At 39.8% G+C, this 14,719-nt stretch overlaps 1 protein-coding gene and 1 long non-coding RNA gene across 5 annotated transcripts in view; one reads left to right on the top strand and one right to left on the bottom strand.

The window, feature by feature from the left end:
• Nucleotides 1–12,560, top strand: part of SLC24A2 (solute carrier family 24 member 2) — a 175,467-nt gene extending 162,907 nt beyond the window's left edge. For all 4 annotated transcript variants that reach the window (XM_048850541.2, XM_048850543.2, XM_048850546.2 and 1 more), the window contains 2 exons: nt 718–884; nt 3,390–12,560. In XM_048850541.2, the coding sequence (XP_048706498.1) occupies nt 718–884; nt 3,390–3,639 (417 nt within the window). In that variant the 3' untranslated portion in view covers nt 3,640–12,560. The remainder of the gene's footprint in view (nt 1–717; nt 885–3,389) is intronic.
• The window catches only part of LOC142072221 (uncharacterized), a 70,419-nt gene that overhangs the window by 22,986 nt on the left and 32,714 nt on the right, over nt 1–14,719 (bottom strand). The window lies entirely within an intron of this gene.

Genomic DNA, 14,719 nt, shown 5'->3' with positions numbered 1-14,719 from the left:
GCTGCCCTTAGCTGCTGAAGCCATGGTTGTCAAGGAGGAGGAGTAAAGTTTTATTAGCTGTGTGGTGGGTCCTAGAGCCATCTTGCCAGCACAAGGTAGGATGGCTCAGGGTAGAATAAAGCAGTAGGATATGCATTCTGTTGCACCCTTAAAAACAGCAGTGTGCATATCCTACTAGCACATCCAGGACCCTGCAAAACATGTTAGCCAGCTGAGGGTCTAACCACATGCCCATACTGGCGGGAAATGCTCATCTGGGGCTGTGAGGCACTGGCAGGCACAATAGCAACGTACTGTCATTAGCACATAGATCTTATGCCCTTCTACCTACAGACCCCTCTCCTCTTACATCCCATGAACATACTCATGCAACTCAGGGCAGAATCTGGCCCTAAAGAAGCAACCAACCACTTCTCCCCATACTGACTGCTTCACTGATAATATAAATATGTTCTTTTTCTCCCTACTAGCAGTAAGTATTAGGAAAGTCACTCCGTCAGTAGGGTCATATTGATGATTTAATTCCAAAACTAAAAAATGTCATGTTCCAAAAACTTGGGAGCATATTCTACTCTCTTTCCATCGGCATACTACCAAAGATTGAGGCTAGAATATACCCCTAAGTGATTTTCCATTTTAACCAAATTTACAGCAAAGAACGCCCATTCCTCTCATGACCTCTCTGTATTCTTTTGTACTTTTCTCAATACTTTTTAGGTTGGTGAGACCATTGGCATTAGTGAAGAAATCATGGGATTGACTATGTTAGCTGCAGGCACCTCTATCCCTGACCTAATTACCAGTGTTATTGTGGCACGAAAAGGCCTAGGTGATATGGCAGTATCCAGCTCTGTTGGAAGCAACATCTTTGACATCACAGTGGGGTAAGTACTGCACAAAGATAATTATGGCTAAGTTATAAAAACTTACATTGTTTTGTCATAGTGTTGGCTACCATTACTTTCTGTTCTTTTGCATGTAACAGAAATAGAAGATTTCAATATACAGTATCTTACACGTGCAACATGCTTTACCGTTTTTCTTGATTTGTATCGAGGTTACTGTATAATCAGGTCAAAAGTGAATATTTGTTAAATAAGCTTGTTATAAATCAATTGGATGAGCCTCCAATTTGCTGTTTGTGTGTTTGTTTTGTTTGTTTAAGGAACCATTCAGTCAGGTAAATTTCACATTTTAAAAATATTTAAGAATATTGTTGCAGGTGTCATATTTAAAGCATGCTTTGCTTTAGTCAGCAGTTTGGGATTTGGTCCCTTTTGTTCACTGTTTCCAAACTACAACTGTCTGTGTGATCAGTGATCATGAATGCTTTTTTGTTCTTGCAGTGCCTGCCCAGCTGTAGTCTGTACCACTGAGTGTTCCACCCTCCAGATAAATCCTGACTAATCCAGACATACAGGCACTGATTCTGTTACTCTAAGGCCCCTTCACATAGTTCTGACAGTGTAAGGAGGCCTTAAAGTGGGCAGAAATGGCACAATGAGAATACACTCTGTGCAGGGGGCGTCCCTATAGAGCAAAAGGGTTCTACACCAGCCCTGCTTCCAGCCCCTGGTATAATGGTGATCAGGGGTATGGACAGGTGTAATGCATTGTTTGCCCCCATCGGGACCACAGGAAGCTGAGCACAAGTTAAAGGCTCCTTGAAGCTGTTTTAACTTACATCAGGGCCAGGCAGGTTCCTGGCTGCCTCAGAATACAGGATGTGGGGGAGGAGGTTAAAGTCACCTTTGCGCCCCCATCTCTGCCCTAAGAATAAGAACTGAGAATCTGGCCACCTCTAATAGCACCATCCCCAAAGTTATTTGTTTGCCGTCAGATGTCAGCAGGAGGAGATTTCACATTATATTTTTGATAATCAGATTGAATCTAATGTGAAAATAGCAGGTTATTGAGCCAAATGCTCCTCTCATTGACGTCCTCCGGTTCAACGTCACTGATATCAACTGAGTTACACCAGCATTGCTGAGGAAAGAATATGACCCATAAAGTGTAGTTTCTTTTAACAAGATAAAGTGCTGTCATGGGAGAAACTTAAAATTGTATTTGAGTGGAGACTATACAAACCGTGGGATTGAGTCATCGCCATACAAGAACTTCCATTTCTGTACTGACTCATAGGAACAAACATATACCACCATTCCCCACTAAGTGTTTTGGGTAAAATTATAGTTAATGCAGGGTAAGAGGCACAATCCTCTTCCCCACACCTCCAGATGAGTACATGTAAAAGGCCAAATTCTGCTTTTTGCAGTTCAATGGGACATTCCTATATTGTTGCACACTCACTTTCTGGCATGTGAAGTGTTTTGCTAAAAAATTCTGGGAATTCTTTAGGCAGATCCTTGTCCCGTAAAATGTGCTGTGTATCAGACCCCTGACAAACAGCATACTGAAGCTGAGAGTATTTGGCTGATAGAATATTACCCTGTCACAGGAGGAAGCAGGTGGGAAAACAGCAGCGCAGAGTCAGTGTGACCTATCCTTGAGATAATGATGTTTTGAGAAGTGAAAGTGAGAAAATGCTGGATTAGACAGGACATAATATAAACAAAATGTAGATGTTTTCAATTAATGCGTGCCACAAAAGAGTATAAATGCTTGTGTGATATTGCTTGTATTTCAGAGAAACTGAAGCAGAGATGCTCTCTGTCAGCTGTATTCTTCCCTTGCAATTGCTCGGATAAAGCTGTCTCTGATTTTGTTGCTTCCAAAATAAGAGTGAAGACTCTGTTTTCTTCCACACAAGTTATGAGAGCCTGGTCCTTCACCCTTTGTGGAGTCTTGTGATTGGAATAGCCTGAGTAGGGATCAGAGAGAAGATTGGGGGAAATGATAAAAGAGAGTCAAGAAAGTATAGGAGAACTTGGGAGCATGTTCATTTACCTTAATTCCCTGCCCACTCATCAGCTGCAGACCTCCCAACAGTGGAGAGGGCAGCAGAAAAGTAGTGGTAAATATTTATATTTTGGAAGTGCCCAAAGGACTGCATTGTGTTAGGTGCTGTGCAGGCACAAAAAATAGGCAATCCCATTCTCCTCACCACTTTGTACACTGGGCCCAGTCTTCTGCAACCTGCCAATTTGTGCCTTGGCCTCTGCTGGAGGTTGCTGCTGAGAAACAGGGTGTGTGTCGGCCTAGTCACACCTGCTGCTCAGCCCAGTCTAGTCCCTCCCTCAGGACCCAGTACAGAATTGTTCTTTTTAGTATGTTACCTAATGCCGCTCTTACTGTGTCCCTGCACTAGCCTATCAGATGGGCTTCGTTATGTTTAAATCAACAGCTTTATGTTGAAGTACCTCCAGAGCATTCTTAATACCACTTTTTGTTTCTCTATGGCATTTCCAATTTCTCTTTGTGTTTTTCAGCCTTCCCTTTCCATGGCTCATGTATGCTGCAATTAACAGCTTCGCCCCAGTGACTGTCAGCAGCAATGGATTGTTCTGTGCTATTGTCCTCCTCTTCATTATGCTACTCTTTGTCATCCTCTCCATTGCGCTCTGCAAGTGGAGGATGAATAAATTCTTGGGCTTCACCATGTTTGGTCTCTATTTCATATTCCTGATCGTCAGTGTCCTTCTGGAGGACAAAGTAATCTTGTGCCCCGTCTCCATCTAGTAGGAAGTGCCGTTTCTCGAACAAAAGAAATATCTGCAATGGACAGCGTCCCCTGAGAATAAACAGTGGATCCACAACCCTTACAAAAATAAATAAATACAGAGGATAAAAAGGGCTGGATTTGAAGTGGAAAAATTATTCGGCTGATGCATTTGCTATTGAACAAAACAGATACATGTAAGAGGTGAGATCAGCTACCTTTAGTCTTCTTTGCATGTCACTTGGAAGATCTCACTGTTCACTGACAGAGGTCCTGTATGTGTGCTATAACAATGCAAGTTATTATATATACTACACATATGCTATGTTTCCCCGTATCTCTCTTTCTCTATATTAATATATGCCTACATGTGGAAACAAAGAATAATATATACATACAGGTATAACCTTGCAAGGAGAACGCTAGTATCCATTTTGGGGAAACACAAACCTCTAGTTTGGGATTTATCTAGTTACCTGTTGAATGTATCAGTGGAAGATGTTAGCCAACAGCATCTGCGTGAGTAACAGATAGAAAAGGACTTACGCATCTCTTCATTCAGATGGACTCATATGCTGTGAGCTTGCACACGTTTTGGACAGCCACACTGCGGACCTTTAGAAGCCCTTGGCAAAGTGAACATGATGTTTCAATAGAATCCTGCTAAACCCTGCAGTGTCCAGACACTCTGGCCCTAGCACTGATTGTGCATGGTAGGCTGACTCATGATAGTCAAAGGTGAAACCCAAACTGGGGATTTGAAACCCAAACTGGCCTCTTCTAGCACCATCCCAGCATGCGAGTAGAAAACACAACTGCGAAGTGAATTCACTACTTTTCTATAGTGCAGCACTACTGTAAAGAGTACCAATGTCTTTCTGATGCTATCACCACTATCAGCTTGCCTTTCCATATGAGAAAGAAGGCTGGATTTGTTTGTGTGGAGTATTTCATATAAAATTTAGATGCAGCTGCATGATGGGACGCTGCCTACTTGCCGAACTGAATATCCTTTTATAGTCTATTTTCCACCATAATTTGCCATGAATAAGTCCTTTACTGTTGCATACTTTCTTATCAGCTTTGGGGCAGATCCTCAGCTTATGTAAATTGTCACAGCTCCATAATGAAGTTATGATAATTTATTCCAGCTGAGGATCTGCCCCTGTAAGTCTGAGAACTTAGCACAGGGGATCTAACAATTGTAATATGGAGGGATTGCCGTATGAAACCGAGGCAGGAATCTTCTAGAGTCGCTGAAGTGTTAGCATGTCTTAATTATGGTGGTCTAAGGGGGCCCATGAAAGAAGAGAGCCCATTCCTGCTCATATTGAAGTCATGAGAGGAGAAGTAGGTCCAAAACTAGAACAAAAAGGGCCCAGGAAAGAGAGAGAAATCAGTGTTCCTACAGAGAAAGATTTTACATTTCCTATAGTTGGATGTAAAACGGGACACTTGAAATCTGAGTAAAAATTATTTTAGGTAATGCCTGTTTGTTTTTTCCAAGGTCTGTGTTTGGTTAGAGTTGATGCAATTTCATTGTGTATCTGTTTTCCAAAAGTGACCCATTTCAGAGTTGTTTCTGGTTGAAATCCCCCCCTGCCGTGGAAATATTATGCCCAGGACTATAAACGGCGGGTTCAGCACATTTTGGTTTGTTGAGTGTTCTGATGTTATGGCCAGGCTTTTCTTTCTGTATCCCATGCGTTCAGCACTTTTGCCCCTCACTGTATTCCTGGTATGTATGTTTATATCTCTACGTAACTAAATCTGCGTAGAGCATAAAAACGGAGAAAACAACAGTGGATCAAACAGTAAGAAATATATATTTATAACAAAAATTAAAAAGTTTATATAATTAAAGTTAAGCTATTAATGAACAAAAGTAAGAAAATTAAGAGTTATAGTTACTACAGAGTCTACTACTCACTTCTTGTGCCTAGGATTTAATACCTAGGTACAGAATTGCATACAAAGTCAGATTCTGCTCTTAATTATACACCTGCCGTGCCCTTTGCATTTTCAGTGGGGCTTGTGCCTGTGTAACGGTGAGCAGAAGTTTGCCCGGTGTATTTCACATCACCTATTGCTCTGAAATCCCCTTATCTGTGCTACAGTGTTACCTACAGTGGTACCACTGGCACCATGCACTAGTTTTTAAACGGAGACAGCCCTGTGTACAAGCAGGTGTACATACTTACAGTGACCTCAGCAGAAAGCCATGGAAGTCCCTGTGAGGAAAAAACGCAGGGCCCAAATTCTGAACTCAGTTATCCCTCTAAAATCCCACTGATCTCAGAGGGTTTTCTCAGGTATAAGTGAGGGTAGAATTGGCCCCAACTCTTTTATGTATTCTGAGGGAACCACCAAATCATTTGTGATATCTTAGATGACAATACTAACAGAAGCTTTATCTAACAAAAACAAAGGTTTCAAGTGGCCCCAGGGCTTCTTCCCGTGGATGAGAGGAATAAAAGGAGCTGGTGACCACAAAGAGTATGTGCAGGACTTTGTGAGTGTGTTGCACCTTTAAGTGAGGCGTCTGTGTGTATGTGTAATCATATACAATATACTGAGCTGCACAAACTCACAAGAGGACACGCATTTTGCTGAAGGTACAATACATATCTGAATAGTACCAGAAACATCTAGCAAGGTGCATTGTGATGAAAAGTCTTTTCTGCAATGCTATGAAACAACTCACAAGACTGTACTTTAAAGCAGACACATCATGTTTCAAATGAGATTTAAAATCTTCTTACACTGGACTAGGTGAGTCACTCCTTCAAGTGATATTCTTTCCCCGTTAGAAGATGACATTGACCTTGAATTGTTGGTCCAGGTGGACAGACCCCAGGTTCAACGTCTCACATTTCCTGAAAAGCCTAACAGTTTCCTGCAGCTGTTTTTCCCCATTACCCAAAAGGTCTTGATGCAGGCACAACACTGAAAGGAGAAATTCAGGGAGGTAGGAAGGAGAGAGAAGAGAGATCTGACAAAAATTAATACATTTTTAATTCAAAAGAAAGTTAGAATTGACAAGTATAATTAAACAAACTAGTGAAACATATTTATTCAGGCTGATCTTCCAAGCATGGCTTATATGCAGATAAGGGGCTTTGCACAGCCACATGAGGCATAAATTGGATCATGCAGTCAAAACTAGCAGAAAAACTCACAAGCAAGCAGTGGCTACAGAGGTACATGTCATGTGTTGTAATGATGGATTTCTATTTAATAGGAAATTATCTTTCAGGCATGGCACAGAAATCATTTTATAAAGACAGGAAGTATTTAATGTTCAGGTAGTTCTATACCAAGTGACCAACGGAGCTGGCTTACAAAGGCATTTGGGGCTGTTTAGTTTAAAAAAAAAATTCAAACACACCTGTTTGACATTTAAAACAATAAAACACACAAGACCAGATTTTGATCTCAGTTCAGTGCACTAAAGCTCTCAGTGTAGTTACTCCACATTTATACGAGTTCAACTACCATCAGAATCTGTTCCACGCACAGAAGGGGAAAAGCCACCATTCCGATTTACATCTACGACAGGAGTTGCAGTAGGAGAGCTATGACGTGCTCTGGAGAGTAAAGTCATTAGCAGCTGATTATCGAACAGCACTGGGGCCTGGTAGAGAAAGAACAATAATTTTTTCAAGATGGTATTCAGTGAAAATGTTTCAGACCAATGGTCACATAGACAATTCTAAGGAGAGTTTTTGAGGAGGCCTAGTGACTGGCATACTGTAACGGCATTTGCATGCTGTGTTAAAATATCTGACTCATTCTTTCCCTTTCAAGGAAGTTGGTGGAGTTAGATTGCCTCTGCCAACACATTCATCTTGGAAGGCATTAAAAGTGATTCCCTGCCCCTGCCCCAAGAACAAGAAAACTCGCAGGTTCTGCTGCCTTGTGTATATCAGGCAAATCATTATTCAAATGATGGCATAATAGTGCTGTGGGTGGCAGCTCTGGTCCAGCGGTAATAGGAGACAGCTCTGCTCTCTGGGTGTTTTCTGTGAAGTAATCTAATGTTTTATGGAAGCTGGCTGTGAAAGCTGATTATAATACTTATCAAGACAGCCTTTTACATAACTGGCTGAGTAAACTATTTCAGGAGACTGTCTTCTTGATGTTCTCTTCCATTATTAGTCAATAGCTTTATTGGTACAGGAAGGAAAGAATTGGCATTGGAAGGGAAACATGTCTCTTCATCACACAGAGAAAGAATTTGAAAGTCTTGAAACTGGAGAGCTGACAGGACATCATAAATTTGCTGTAACTCAATTTATTGAAAATCCATAATAAGTCCAGGCTTCAGATTCATTTTTGTGAAAAATGTATGATATCTGATAGGAAATCTCAGTTTTACAACTGTAGCAAATTTACTAGGAGCCAAATTCTCATATCTTTACATTAAGCTACACCTTATTCTGTGACCAGTCCCATTGAAATCGATGACTCTATTCAATGAGTAAGTTGTTATTCGTGCATAAGGGTTTCAGAATCTGGCTGTAATGTAGTATGATTAACAATCATACAATCAGTAAGGTAATTAATCACTCCCATATACATTTCTGAGTTTTTTACCCCAAACAGTAAACATAGGTTCCTGCCGGCCTCATACAGGTAAAACTCTAAATGACTCCTATGGGGATTTGAACCTGCATAGTAATTGCAGGATCAAGCCTACAGAGCCAAAATTCTGTACTGACTTACACCCCATTGGCTACCTCATGGAGGCTGTCTGAGTATAAATTAACATATACGTTGGTGCTGTGGCCCAAATTTTGTTCTCATTTCTAGAAGTGTCAATCCCAAATAACTCCAGATTTATATTAGTATAAGTGAAATCAGAGCCTGATCCTAAAACGTGAAGTTGAATAACCCAAATGCATTACTTTAGCACAACTCCATTTGACATTACTAGAAATGGACACAATTCTTGCGAGAAACCACCTAAGTTCCCATAGAACTTAAATGGTATCATGGGCCAGATTACCAGATAATGCAAATCTGCATAGCTCCACTAACTTCAGTGGGACTACGCCAGTTTCTACCATTTGAGGCTCTGGCCCCATATTTGCAAAATTCTGCTTAGGTCCTACAAGTGTTTGCTAGTTACAGAAAAACACCAGTTGCGCAGACAACTGTGCTGGGAACTCTGGGGTGGGTAATTTGGATGCATTGAACTGTGGTACTTGGAGATACTGCTGTGTCAACATGCAAAAATCTTTACAGGAACAAACAGTTCAGGCAACATTAACTGTAACATTTTACTGTGAGCCAGTTTAGTTTCCAAATGCAGAGAGTCCTTCTGTGTCTGTGTGCCTGTCTGTATTCTGCTTGTTTGGTCAATTGATCTCACTGTCTACATGTTCCTAGAGCATAGAATTAAAATACGCTGGTGACACAAGTTATTCAGATGCTTATCAAGAGGTCATGTATAATATCGGTTATGGTAATGCACCTACCATGTAGCGTGCATCACATACTCTGAAGAATTTTGTGGTCACTATACTAATACAGTATTACTGTTATCACTATACATAAAGATCTACCAGAAAATAAGTTACATATGTGATTACCCTGAATTCTATAAAGATTTGAAGTCCCTAGAAAACTTTTTAAATGGGATATTTTATGCACCTATCGTTTTTTCCACTATATCTTTCAAGGAATATGGGAAATATGGCTGCTTAACAGGGATTCTGAAACATGGCATCATGTCATTCCATATTTATTGGGTCATTGATTCTATATCACGCTTATTTTCTAACTGTCAGCCTTAAAACTCAGCCTAGGATCCGAGATTCAAGCTTAGTTCTTTCTTTCTCACATGTCATAACCTGTAATAAAGTTTCTGCAGGCCAAATTAGGCTTTCAGTGACATTTAGGCAACCACATTGCCTTCAGTAATGTTACATTACACAGGTTGGATTGGAATGTCATAAACACTTGTTGATGCACAGAAAGGAACAGAAGCCAACTCACTCATTAATAACTGTACTGGCTGTGCAAAGCTAATGGGAGTAGAAAAAAAAATTTAAGTACCTTGGAGCTCTGACTTCATGGAGTTCCATTAATATGCTGTTTGATATTAGAAATAAACAGGCTGGGACAAATTTTGTTCCATTACACCCATACTGAAATCACTGGGGTTTCAAAGGTGTAAATGAGAGCAGAATTGGACCTAATGGATGTAGCAAAAAAGATAAAATATTTATTTGACTGTCATTATTTTGGGTGACATTGATTTTAAGAAATGCTGTTTATCCATATAAACATTGTGAATTTTTTTTATAAGGAATTGGGAAAGACTGAGATCATCTTGTTGAGTAAACAAATTATGCATGCTCCCTGAAAGAAGAGTTAGACCCCAATGGTTTTAGATACTGAGTCTGACTCTGCTGACCAGTTCAATATTGTCTGGTTTTGGCCTAATATTATCTTGCTCTTAACTAGTCAGTTCATTGAAGCTAATGGATTTGCATGAGGGTATGAATCAGGACACACCATGTCTGGGTGTGAAATCCAGGTCCCACTGAAATCAACAGAAATTTTGCCATGGACGTCTGTGAGGCCTGGATTTTACCCCTGGAATCTATGTGGTTTTGACACACAGGCAAAATAGGTGTAATTGTAAAGGGACTTGTGTACATTTTATTGAAGAGAAAAATAGACAACGTAAAATATATACAGGGACAGTTTAGAGCATATAATCAACACTAATTACAGATAGATGTAATAGTTTAAACACTTGTATTTTGGGAAGTTGTTTTCCTTCCCTTGTAAATAAGATTAAGCAATTAATAAATTGATAGTGAGTGTGTTTTTCTTGGACCAATTGATTCTGTTTCATATTTTTCTGTTTCCTGGGAAGTTTAATATGAATGAGATGGGTAGCTTGAGGTATCGCAAATGTATAAAATAATTTGAATAACTTTAGCCTAGAAGTTTTTTATCCTAATTTGAGCATTTAAGGTTGATTCAAGTTGTGCATAGATTTTGCACTGGCCTTCTGCACAGGAGTTAATTTCACTCATCAAAATGAGCCTTCTTAATTTGTTACCATAAGTACAGAAATGTCAGAGTATCGGTCTTAATCACTTCCTGTATGAATGAAATCAAGAAGTAGCCGACCAAAACCTTCCAGACCAAAGTTATACAAATCATTGTACCCATACGACATAAATGCCATATATAAGATGGTCCCATACTCCTTATGTAGACAAAGCTCGTACTAGGCCTATTGTGTGTTTTTATTCATAATTTCATGAAGACTAAATAGCTCTAAACAAGATGCCCTGCAGAATAAGACGTTTATATATATAAAACCTCATGTACAGTAGGTTTACCCACTCCTAACACATATATGTGCGCACACACACACTATGTATATGAGTTAGGAGTGGGTAACGCTACTGTACATGAGTATAGATTTACAGCGAATTCTCCCTATCATCAAACCAGAGTAACCCAAATGAAATGTGTATGTATGTTTAAAGATATTGCACTTTATAGTATTTTACGTTGCATAATATTCTTAGTGTAAAGTAAGGCCATTTAAGAAAAGACAGCTCATTTTTGGATTTCTGAATATGGGCATTAATTTTTAAATAAATAATCTATTATGCGTCTCTGTTACATAATGTTTAATATAAAATCTTGTTAAGTCAGTCATCATATGTTATCAAAATGCTGACACTTTCTTACAAATATGAGACAATCCTATCTTCTGATGAAAAAAAAGACAAAACAGGAATCAAATGTTAACGTGGTAATTAACATAATGACCTCAGCTAGGTAGAATAACACATATACGCTGTTCCATCTTCTACCCTCAGTTACACAAGCACAACTTTACTAAAGACAATGAGGTAAGAGAGAGCAGAATTTGCCCATATTCTTAATATTTGCAGCATGACTTTACAAAATGATATGCATTATTTTGCAGCAAGGCATTTAATCCTGCAGCAATGCTGCAGTCCTTGTACACCCAAACCTGGATGTTTTGGGTTTGCAAAGAATTCAGTCTCAGGCCTAATATGGCAATTAAGTCACATCACTACTCTAATATATTCCCCAAATGAAACCTCAGTAAAATAAGCACCTTGTGTTTTAAGTTTACAGACACTATGATACTTCTATCACATAATTCCTAGAGTATCTTAAATTCTCCAGGGTCAAACTATCTGCTGCATCGCAACAACTTTGAAATTATTGTCAAAAATAAGCATTGCAGATGTTACTTTTTTGTTTTTGTTATCTGGTCTCAGTTCCTCATAATGGGCGGCCTCCTGCAATCCTGAATCCAATGAGGCTACTCACAGGAGTAAGAACTACTTATGTTAGTAAGAATTTGCAAGATCAGGCCCATATGTTGTCACTTGAAAAATTTAGTAGTATGTTATAAATGACAACTAGATGTTATTTTTGTAATAAAGTATTTTTTTTTAAATGCAGCAGTTTTCAAACTCTTCCTTCCTTTATTTTTAACTTAAAGGAAAAAAAATCTGGAGCCCTAGCCTTATTTATTTATTTATTTATTTATATAAAATAATCTTTTGTCATGGAAAACCGATTCATGTAGCCCCGAGATAATTACAAGCTTGTGAGTGTGTGTGTGGGTGTGTATGTATTGATCCTTATTCACTGAATGAAACTGTACTATAACTCTGCATTGATATATTCTCTGAATACAAGTTTGTACATAGTATGAAAGCTATATTTATTTATACATAGGCTCTTGGAAATAATCCCTTCCTGTCAAATGTATTACTTCTCTATAACTACAGAACTTTTCACTGTGCTTGTGTATTCTCTTTCACACTAATGTATCATCCTTGTACTACTGATAATCAGCTCCTCATATAAGTCACTTTATGTAACTAAGTCTTCTGAGTGTGAAATATAAAAAAAAGACTTAAACGGATGTCATTTTCTTTAGTATTCTTTCTGTCTTGATTCTCGTTACAGATCTGAAAAATACACATTTTAAATGATCTATTGTTACTTTATAATGATATCAGAATTGGGGGATGGATTCGATGACCTCTCCAGGTCTCCTCAAGTCCTACATTTCTATTACTTCTATTATAAGTATAGATAATTATTAATTATTTGCATTACAACAGCACCTCGTTGCCTCAACAGAGACTGAAGCCCCATTGTGATACATTCTGTGCATACACAGAGTAAACAAAGTCCATGCCTCAAAGAGCTTAAAATCTAAGTAGACCATACAGACAAAGGGTCATAGTAAGGAGATATTATTATCCCCATTTTACATATAAGGAGTTGAGGCACACAGAGATCAAGACGGAGATTCAGCACAGTATTTAAGCATGGGCCTCACTTTCAACTAATGACCAGTCCCACTGATGTCAGTGGGAAAAGTTAATTAATTTGGAGTTAACACAGACTTAAACATTTTGTTGAATCAGAGCCTAAGTGACCTGACCAGCATCCCACAAGATATCTGTGGCAGGAGTTGGGAGTCAACCGAGGTCTCTTGATTCTCAGTCCAATGTCTTTGCCACAAGAGCATCCTTCCTCAGGTAAGTGCAGACCTAAATTATACCTGAAAAATGCACAGATAGGTATATAGGTGGAGGTGTTGTATTATTGTATAGAGCAATGAGCAGAAGTACTTGGGCACTCCTATTCTACAAAAGAAGATCAGAGAACTAGCAAGCTAATAGGTTCAGTGCCCTTAGGCTGAATTTTTTCCAAATTGTTAATATGCACTTGCAAATTCTATAGTCCTCAAACTTCTAATGCTTTGTGTGACTATTAAACTTCCACACCCAGCTAGTGGATGGCAGCAACTTTGAACATTCTATCTTGTGCAATTCACAGTGCTCATTTATTTGCAGGATGACATCTGGCAGCCTTCCTCTGGGAGAGGCAGTGGAGTAGGATTTCTGGACACCTGCCAGCCCTTTAGATCTCTAGCACAGTCCATAGTGAGAACCAGTTGAAATAAAGTTCATCAAGGATGAAGTAGCTTCTGGGAGCTATAATGCAACAGGCTCTTGGGTAGTTCAGTGGATGAACAGAGACCACGGGACACTTGGTGAACTCCCTGGCATTTTGAGGAATCCTAGAAAGTGCATTAGTATTGGGAGCAGGGGAGGGTGTCCAGGCTGATGTCACATAACAGGCTTGGGCCTTCTTTTCACCTGGGCCTAAAAGTCAGAGTAACCTATGAAGGACTAGATTGTGGCTTTAACACCACAGCCTTGAGTAGGGAGAGATGGAGAACCACATAGCTCAGCTGGAGTACCAGAAAACCTGTGCTTCCAAGAACCCAATCCCTGTCGGGACTGCTCCCTGAACACAGGGGATACGCAGCTCAGTTAGCCATTAGGTTGGCCTAGAACATTCTCCCAAAAACCCCACCCTCACTCTTACTACCCTTTTCACCAGCTTCATCCTCGGGGTGGGGGGGCAGCTCTTGTGAACAGCCACACAAGGGTAGAGAGATGGGTGCACCTTCATGCTTGTCCTTTTGTCCTTGCATATCTGTGCAAGGGCCAATCAAAATCTAAGCCAAAATGCTTCACATCCTTTTAGGACCCCAAAGCAGTCCTCCCCTATGTTTTGTGATTTTTCTCACAGTCACACACCTGCTGGGTTTAAGGGCCCTACAGAGAAAATGGGAGTGGCATAGGAGCAAAGTCTCCTATATTCATGAGCAAATGGCTCAGCAGCTGATGAGCACAACTCACCACTGTCTCCCTTGCCCATTCATCATGTATTAAGAAAATGAGATCTGCCAAACTGGGTCAGACCAATGGTCCATCTAGCCCAGTATCCTGTTTTCTGACTGTGGCCAGTGCCAGATGCTTCAGAAGGAATGAACAGAACGGGCCAATTATTAAGTGATCCATCCCCTGTTGTTCACTCCCAGCTTCTGGCAGTTAAAAGCTTAGGATAGTTAGATCATGGGGTTGCATCCCTGATCATTTATTGATGGACCTATTCTCTGTGAACTTATCTCATTTTTTTTAACCCAGTTATAATTTTGGCCTTCAAAAACGTCCCCTGGCAATGCTTTCCACAGGTTGACTGCGCCTTGTGTGAAGCAGT

This window comes from Caretta caretta, chromosome 5 (assembly GCF_965140235.1).
Source record: "Caretta caretta isolate rCarCar2 chromosome 5, rCarCar1.hap1, whole genome shotgun sequence".
Classification (NCBI taxonomy): Eukaryota; Metazoa; Chordata; order Testudines; family Cheloniidae; genus Caretta; species Caretta caretta.
The sequence above is the reverse complement of the archived record's forward strand: the minus strand, read 5'-3'. Positions and strand labels throughout refer to the sequence as shown.